This window comes from Mustela nigripes, chromosome 1 (assembly GCF_022355385.1).
Source record: "Mustela nigripes isolate SB6536 chromosome 1, MUSNIG.SB6536, whole genome shotgun sequence".
In the NCBI taxonomy this organism is placed as follows: domain Eukaryota; kingdom Metazoa; phylum Chordata; class Mammalia; order Carnivora; family Mustelidae; genus Mustela; species Mustela nigripes.
In genome coordinates this window covers 46,145,885-46,155,671 of record NC_081557.1, presented here as the reverse complement: position 1 = coordinate 46,155,671, position 9,787 = coordinate 46,145,885, and the positions used below count along the sequence as shown (strand labels likewise).

Sequence of the window (9,787 nt, the reverse complement as noted above, 5' to 3'; positions counted from 1 at the left end):
TATATTATCATCTCTTATCCATAAAGGTTTTGTTTTGTTTATATGTTTGTTTGCTTTGATGCAATGTGTTTAAAATACATTTCCTCAAAAAAATTTTAGATAACTAAAAATTTCAAGACACACCAACTGAGTATCAATGAGTATCAGGACACTCTAGAACAATGGGTTTGAGAGCATTTAATTTAAAGGATAGATGTATATTTGTGAAAATTTTCAGAGAAGAATCCATTAAAATAAAAAAAAAGCTGGACAAGGGACTGAAAAAGAGAAGAGAAAAGGAAATATCATACCTTCACTATTTTGTCTTTGTGTTTCTTCTCATTACCCAGTTGCATGCAAAACCCCAATGACTGATAGTGGTCATGGAGTATGATGACATTAAAATCATAAAATGCACACAAATTGCACAAAATAAATATACAACTCTGAAGCAGCTCGAATAATGTGAATTGCTAAGCATTTTATGTTGTTTTGAGAGACTGTTACTATTGCATGAAAGGGAAGGCCGCAGGTGTTAATCACAGTGGATTTTATGAACATAGCATCTTTACCACGTGAATGCGGATCTGCTTGGTCTTGGCACCATATACAAGAGGATTGAGAAAAGGGGGGACCAGCAAGTAGAGGCTAGAAAAGAGAATATGGATATAAGGAGGAACATGAGCACCAAACCTATGTGTGAAGAAGGAGAAGAAGGCAAGAAGGTAGAACTGGAGGAAGACACAGATATGGGCGATGCAGGTATTGAATGCTTTCCACCGAGCCTCCTTCTGGGGCAAACGAAAAACTGTGAAAAAGATCTGTATGTAGGACAAAGTGATGAATATCATGTCAAATCCTGCAACAGCAAATGCCACAAACAAGCCATAGATTTTGTTGACCCGCACATTTTCTGCAGCCAGCTTCACAATGGCCATATGCTCACAGTAGGAGTGGGAGATGATGGTTGTGTGGTAAAATTGAAACCGGCACTTTATCAGTACTAGGCATGGGGCTACTAGAATGGCAGCCCTGAGTGCTATCCCAGCCCCTATTTGGTAGACCAGCTGGTGGGTGAAGATGGTGCCATATCTTAGTGGATAATATATGGCCACATAACGATCCAGAGCCATGGCCAGGAGGATGCCTGACTCTATGCCCTGAAATGTATGAATGAGCCACATTTGAAGCAAGCAAAAGTCAAAATAAATCTCTGGTACATGAAACCAGAATATGCCAAGCATCTTGGGCATAATGGTGTTTGCAAGTGCAATATCTGTGACTCCTAGCATGCCTACTAAAATGTACATGGGTTCATGGAGACTGCGATGTGACCTGATAATGATCAGAAGCAGGGAATTTCCAAACATAGCAATGAGATACATGGCACAGAATGGAATCCCGATCCAGCACTGCACAGACTCTAGGCCTGGAATCCCTATTAGTGTCAATACAGAAGGCATGAAGACTGTAATGTTGGAGATTGACATAATGTCTTTGGGTCTCCAGAAACTAAAGAGTAAACTGTCTCAGTCAGTGGTACTCATCTCTTCTAATTCCTTTTTTATCCAGTCATCATAGTGAATCTCTCTGATTTTGGCTTAATGCTAAGTAAGAATTATCCAACTCATTTATACTACTGAAGGTGAAACAAAACAAAACAAAAACATCAGATCCATGGATACCCATCACTGGTTCAGGAGGGAATTTCACAAGTACTAGTCCACTAAAAGAGGTCATGTGACTACATTATATGCATTAGAACCACCAGATCATCTGAGTAGGGAATCAACTGATGATCTCTCTGTTACATCTTCTGGACCTGTGGCCAAAATAATTATACTTGTTTATTTTGCTTGGAAAAATCATTTGAATTTGACCTTGATGAATCTCTCCATTTCCCATATTCCAGTTACCCAGTGGTACTATTATTTTATCCTTTCTAGGTCTAGAACTGTCAATTTGACCCAGCAAAGCTGACTCTGACCCACATTTAGTATAAAAGCTTGCTATTACTGAGCAGAGAGTAACAGCTGACATCCAAGTGTGTAATATATGTAGACATCTGCATCTATCTATATTGTCTGTATCTGTGTAAGACTAGATGCCCTTTCAAAGGAGTATGAAGGAAGAGTATTGGAAAATATTATGTAAATCAATGTACTTTGGCTATTCTGGATCAAAATCCATTCTATTTATCTTTCTTATAAAATTGCATCTTATTTTGCCTATATTTCTAACAACTGAAATCCTGAAAATTAGTTACATGCTTAAATTTACTGACATTCTGTACTACACATTAATGAACACCTAGAAGTGAAGAATCTCTAGGAGGCAGGAGGACTCATTATTGCTGACTACAGGAAGTAGAAAATGGGTAAATGGGTAACATAGAAGAATAGAGACCAGTTTCCTGGGTCCCATAGTTCAGAGCTTTCATTAGCATAATTGGCCAATTTAGGTTCATTAATTCTTAATGAAATACAGATCATTGAAAACAATGAGTCATTGCATGAGCTCAGGAGTAAGAGATGCATACAAAATAAATGGGGGAAAGGATAGAGCCCTCAGAGTTAAAAGAAGAAAGCAGAAATGCAAGACAGAAGGCAAACCTTGGGGATACCAGAAATGATTCAGGAGAGTGCCATAGAACAATGAAGGAAGTTTTAATGACCTCTTTATTTACTAATGACTGAATTTATGAAAATGTGGAGTCTTAGCCCTTACATAAAGTCTTTCTTTGGTCAGAAACATTACCTTTTAGGAGTGAGGAAAGATTGTGGGTGAGTGGGGGACCTCATTTCAACTTGTCCCCTGAATTTAGCTGGATATCTACCAAACCATTCTGAACACCCATGAAATCAGCCTGAGATATAAGAATATATATCTGGATCTCTACAAGCAGAAAAGTGACTGCTTTCTTCAAGGTAGGACATATGGAATCATGAATCTTTGGGGAGATATAAAGAGGGAGCCTCCATAAGCTGGATCCTGGAACATGACGTAACACTGGAGCACAAAATTGGAACCCTTAGAAATCTGCTCTAGGGAGCAACATCCCTCTATACAAGGGGCTCTAGAAATGAAAAAGCAGAATTTCAGATAGAGCATTTTGGTCTCAGGATACAAGAACCCTCAGAGCCAAAGGGGTTTCCTAGACTGGCAGAGTGCCAGAGCAGTGGAACCAGGAAACAGTTTATGGTTCAGTGATCCTAGGAAGGGACTTTCAGCTCAGATCACCCTAAACCACAAGCCCAGCTGGTTGAGAATAGCTCTTCTATTGGGCAGCCTGAAAAAAATCAGAAACCTGTGCCTGAAACTGGGCAAAAACTCAGAGAGCAGTAGTGGTGGGGAAAGGGCCTTAGAGCAGTGCCCAGACAAGATCCAGGAGCTTCAGGGGCATGCACATGAGAGTGTGGCAACTTCAGACTTTAGAAGCATAAAGGGCAGTGACACTCCCAGGCCCCTGGGACTATCGCTGAGAGAGCTGATGTGGTTGCACACTGAGGGAGGTGGTGGTTTTTGGCGGCACATATAGAAAGAGAGCAGACTGCAATTTCTCTGCTCTGGGCCAGAGGTTTGGCTGTGGCCATTTTTGGTCTGTCTCTCAGAGGTGGGGCAGAAAGCCACCAGGGAACAAAAGCACGGAAGACCAGTTTTCACTGGGTCCAAGCAGGGTTACCCAGGAAGCAGCATGGTAGGCCCCTCCCCTAGAAGACAGGTTGGCAGAACAAGTGGACAACAAAACTATGGACCCCATAAAATGGTAAAATCCCAATGCCAGTAGAGAATAGTATATTGAGCTTGAGGCATTGCCTCATGGCTTTTTTATTTTTCAGATAAAACTCTCCTTTTCTTTTTTTCATTTTTCTTATACTTCTTTCATGTTTTTTTTCTTTGTATCTTTTTCTCATTTCAAATAAATGTTTATTATATCAACTTTTACTTCATAGTAACTTTTTAACTTGTATTTTTCAAACCTATATTTTTTAGATATATGCTTTATTGTAGTCATTTTTTTACTATTCAATTTTACCTTTATATATGTACACATTTTACCTTCTTATAGTTTTGGGAAGTATTGTCCTCTAACACACAGACCAAAATACAACCAGAAATACCTGAAACACCCTGAGAGATTTGTCTGCACTGGGAAATTATAGACCTCTTTCCCTTCACCCTCTACTTTATAAATCTTTAAAATTTATAAATTTTATTCTCGTGTTTCATTTTGGCTTTTTTTTTTTTTTTTTTTTTTTTAATGGTGGTGTCTTCTGACCACTCCGGATTTTGCTAGAGTGCATGTGCATGATGCTTGGGTCATAGTTGATATTTTGGACTCTGCTCATTCATTCAACCATCCCTTGACAGAATGATTAGAAGGAGGAACCCCCAACAACAAAAAAGAAACAGAGACAATGCCATCTGCCACAAAACTAATGGGTATGGATAAGAGCAAAAAATCAGAGATAGAATTCAAGGTAGCAATCATGAAGTCAAAAGCTATGCTTGAAAAAAATTGTTAGTGACAATACAGAATCTCTAAAAGCAGAAATGAGATCTAATCAGGCCGAACAAAAAAATACTGTGAATGAGATGCAATCTAAATTGGATGCTTTAACAGCCAGGGTAAATGAAGCAGAAGAGAAAAGTAATGATCTAGAAGATAAGCTGATGGAAAAAAGGAAGTGGACTGAGATAGGCTGCTAGTAGCACACGAGAAAAGAACTGAAGAGATTAACGATGCCATGGAATGTTTCAATGTCAGAATTATTAGGATTCCCAAGGGGGTGGAGAGAGAGAAAGAGACAGAGGGTTAGAAGGTATATTTGAGCAAATCATAGCTGATAAATTCCCTAATCTGGGGAAGGAAACAAGCTTTATAGTACAACAGGCAGAAAGAACCCCTCTCAAGAAGCAATAAAAATAGATCAACAGTCTGGCATATAATAGTGAAGCTTGCGAATTTTACACCCAAGGAAACAACTGTGAGAAAAGCAGGGAGGTGAGGTTCCTTACATATGGAGGAAGGAATATCAGAATAACATCAGACCAGTCTACAGAAACCCAGCAAGCCTGAAAGGGCTCACAAGACATATTCAGAGTACTAAATGAAAAGAACATGCACACAAGAATACTTTATCCAGGGAGGAGTCAAGATGGCGGAGAAGTAGCAGGCTGAGACTACTTCAGGTAGCCAGAGATCAGCTAGATAGCTTATCTAAAGATTGCAAACACCCACAAATCCAAAGGGAGATTGAAGAGAAGAACAGCAATTCTAGAAACAGAAAATCAACCACTTTCTGAAAGGTAGGACTGGCGGAGAAGTGAATCCAAAATGATGGGAAGATAGACTGTGGGGGGGGGGGGGCGGCTCCCAGCAAGCGGCAGAGCAATGGAGCACAAAATCAGGACTTTTAAAAGTCTGTTCCGCTGAGGGACATCACTCCAGAGGCTAAACCGGGGTGAAGCCCACATGGGATCAGTGTGGCCTCAGGTCCTGCAGGATCACAGAAGGATTGGGGGTGTCTGAGTGTTGCAGAGCTTACAGGTATTAGAACGGGGAAGCTGGCTAAGAAGACAGAGCCGAGGAGTGAGCTAACAGCTCGGGGTTACCTTGAACTGGTCGCAGGATCGGTGAGCTCAGAGCATGGCCAGAGGACAGGGTGATGGGAGTAATTGGACGCTGTTCTCTGAGGGCCCACTGAGGAGTGGGGACCCAGGCTCTCGGCTCCTCCAGGCCAGAAACCAGGAGGCCGCAATCTTCATTCCCGTTCTCCAGAACTCTATGGAAAGCATTCAGGGAACAAAAGCTCCCCAAAGCAAACCTGAGCGAATTACTCAGACCAGCCCCTGATAAAGGGGATGCAATTCCACCCGTGGCAAAGACACTTGAGAATCACTACAACAGGCCCCTCCCACAGAAGATCAATAAGCAATCCAGCCAGGACCAAGTTCACCTACCAAGGAGTATAGTTTCAATACCAAGGAGAGCAGCGGAATTCCAAAGGAGGAGAAAGCAAACCACGGAACTCATGGCTTTCTCCCCATGATTCCTTAGCCTTGCAGTTAATTTAATTTTTTTTCTTTTTCAATTTTTTCTCTTCTTCTGCTAATTTTTTTTAACTTTTACCCTTTTCTTTTTTAACCTTTATTCACTAGTTTATCTAGTATATATATATATATATATATATATATATATATATATATTTGTTCTCTTTTTTATATTTTTTTCTTTATTCATTTTCTTTTTTTAATTGTTTCTTGTTTGTTTTTTTTTCTTTTTTTCCTTTTTTTTTCCTTTCTGAATCTCTTTTTATCCCCTTCCTCCCCACTCACAATTTGGGATCTCCTCTGATTTGGTTAAAGCACATTTTCCTGGGGTCTTTGCCACCCTTTTAGTATTTTATTTGCTCCTTCATATACTCTTATATGGACAAAATGACAAGGCAGAAAAATTCACCACACACACACACACACAAAAAAAAAAAAAAAAACAAGAGGCAGTACCAAAGGCTAGGGACCTAATCAATACAGACATTGGTAATATGTCAGATCTAATGACGATTCTCAAGGTTCTAGCTGGGTTCAAAAAAGGCATGGAAGATATTAGAGAAACCCTCTTGGGAGATATAAAAGCCCTTTCTGGAGAAATAAAAGAACTAAAATCTAACCAGTTGAAATTAAAAAAGCTATTAATGAGGTACAATAAAAAATGGAGGCTCTCACTGCTAGGGTAAATGAGGCATAAGAAAGAATTAGTGATATAAAAGACCAAATGACAGAGAATAAAGAAGCTGAGCAAAAGAGGAACAAACAGCTACTGGACCACGAGGGGAGAATTGGAGAGATAAGTGATACCATAAGACGAAACAACATTAGAATAATTGGGATTCCAGAAGAAGAAGAAAGAGAGAGGGGAGCAGAAGGTATATTGAAGAGAATTATTGGAGAGAATTTCCCCAATATAGCAAAGGAAACAAGCATCAAAATCCAGGAGGTGCAGAGAACCATCCTCAAAATCAATAAGAATAGGTCCACACCCCGTCACCTAATAGTAAAATTTACAAGTCTTAGTGACAAAGAGAAAGTCCTGAAAGCAGCCTGGGAAAAGAAGTCTGTAAGATACAATGGTAAAAATATTAGATTGGCAGCAGACTTATCCACAGAGACCTGGCAGGCCAGAAAGAGCTGGCATGATATATTCAAAGCACTAAACAAGAAAAACATGCAGCCAAGAATACTATATCCAGCTAGGCTATCATTGAAAATAGAAGGAGAGATAAGAAGCTTACAGGACAAACAAAAGCTGAAAGAATTTGCAAACACCAAACCAGCTCTACTGAAAATATTGAAAGGGGTCCTCTAAGCAAAGAGAGAGCCTACAAGTGGTAGATCAGAAAGGAACAGAGACAATATACAGTAACAGTCACCTTACAGGCAATACAATGGCACTAAATTCATATCTCTCAATAGTTACCCTGAATGTTAATGGGCTAAATGCCCTAATCAAAAGACACAGGGTAGGGGCGCATGGGTAGCTCAGTGGGTTAAGCTGCTGCTTTGGCTCAGGTCATGATCTCAGGGTCCTGGGATTGAGTCCCACATCAGGCTCTCTGCTCAGCAGGGAGGCCTGCTTCTCTCTCTCTCTCTCTGCCTGCCTCTCTGTCTACTTTTGATCTCTCTCAGTCAAATAAATAAATAAATAAATCTTAAAAACAAAAGAAAAGAAAATGCTGTGGTTTAAAAAAAAAAAAAAGGACACAGGTGTCAGAATGGATAAAAAAACAAAACCCATCTATATGTTGCCTACAAGAAACTCATTTTAAGCCCAAAGACACCTCCAGATTTAAAGTGATGGGGTGGAAAAGAATTTACCATGCTAATGGACATCAGAAGAAAGCAGGAGTGGCAATCCTTATATCAGATCAATTAGATTTTAAGCCAACGACTATAATAAGAGATGAGGAAGGACACTATATCATAGTCAAAAGAGCTGTCCAACAAGAAGATCTAACAATTTTAAATATCTATGCCCCCAATGTGGGAGCAGCCAACTATATAAACCAATTAATAACAAAATCAAAGAAACACATCAACAAAGTACAATAATTGTAGGGGACTTTAACACTCCCCTCACTGAAATGGACAGATCATCCAAGCAAAAGATCAACAAGGAAATAAAGGCCTTAAATGATACATTGGACCAGATGGACAACACAGATATATTCAGAACCTTTCATCCTAAAGCAACAGAATACACATTTTTCTCTAGTGCACATGGAACATTCTCCAGAATAGATCACATCCTGTGTCATAAATCAGGTCTCAACCGGTATCAAAAGATTGGGATCATTCCCTGCATATTTTCAGACCACAATGCTCTAAAGCTAGAACTCAACCACAAAAGGAAGTTTGGAAAGAACCCAAATACATGGAGACTAAACAGTATCCTTCTAAAGAATGAATGGGTCAACCGGGAAATTAAAGAAGAATTGAAAAAAATCATGGAAACAAATGATAATGAAAATACAACGGTTCAAAATCTGTGGGACACAACAAAGGCAGTCCTGAGAGGAAAATATATAGCGGTACAAGCCTTTCTCAAGAAACAAGAAAGGTCTCAGGTACACAACCTAACCCTACACCTAAAGGAGCTGGAGAAAGAACAAGAAAGAAACCCTAAGCCCAGCAGGAGAAGAGAAATCATAAAGATCAGAGCAGAAATCAATGAAATAGAAACCAAAAAAACATTAGAACAAATCAACGAAACTAGGAGCTGGTTCTTTGAAAGAATTAATAAAATTGATAAACCCCTGGTCCGACTTATCAAAAAGAAAAGAGAAAGGACCCAAATAAATAAAATCATGAATGAAAGAGGAGAGATCACAACTAACACCAAAGAAATACAAACTATTATAAGAACATACTATGAGCAACTCTACGGCAATAAATTTGACAATCTGGAAGAAATGGATGCATTCCTAGAAACATATAAACTACCACAACTGAACCAGGAAGAAATAGAAAGCCTGAACAGACCCATAACCAGTAAGGAGATTGAAACAGTCATCAAAAATCTCCAAACGAACAAAAGCCCAGGGCCAGACAGCTTCCCGGGGGAATTCTACCAAACATTTAAAGAAGAACTAATTCCTATTCTCCTGAAACTGTTCCAAAAAATAGAAATGGAAGGAAAACTTCCAAACTCATTTTATGAGGCCAGCATCACCTTGATCCCAAAACCAGACAAGGACCACCACCAAAAAAGAGAGCTATAGACCGATATCCTTGATGAACACAGATGCGAAAATACTCAACAAAATACTAGCCAATAGGATTCAACAGTACATTAAAAAGATTATTCACCACGACCAAGTGGGATTTATTCCAGGGCTGCAAGGTTGGTTCAACATCCGCAAATCAGTCAATGTGATACAACACATCAATAAAAGAAAGAACAAGAACCATATGATACTCTCAATAGATGCTGAAAAAGCATTTGACAAAGTACAGCATCCCTTCCTGATCAAAACTCTTCAAAGTGTAGGGATAGAGGGCACATACCTCAATATCATCAAAGCCATCTATGAAAAACCCACCGCAAATATCATTCTCAATGGAGAAAAACTGAAAGCTTTTCCGCTAAGGTCAGGAACACGGCAGGGATGTCCATTATCACCACTGCTATTCAACATCGTACTAGAGGTCCTAGCCTCAGCAATCAGACAACAAAAGGAAATTAAAGGCATCCAAATCGGCAAAGAAGAAGTCAAATTATCACTCTTCGCAGATGATATGATACTAT

General features: G+C 39.4%; 1 protein-coding gene across 1 annotated transcript; it reads right to left on the bottom strand.

The window, feature by feature from the left end:
• Window positions 1–530: 530 nt before the first annotated feature.
• LOC132011528 (olfactory receptor 52A1-like) lies at window positions 531–1,469 on the bottom strand. Its single transcript, XM_059390223.1, has one exon. It carries the CDS (start codon window positions 1,467–1,469, stop codon window positions 531–533), a length of 939 nt encoding a protein of 312 aa, XP_059246206.1.
• Window positions 1,470–9,787: the final 8,318 nt, after the last annotated feature.

Bases quoted from the DNA above. Each gene is read 5' to 3' on its own strand.
- LOC132011528 (XM_059390223.1), bottom strand. From the start codon at position 1,469: ATGTCAATCTCCAACATTACAGTCTTCATGCCTTCTGTATTGACACTA.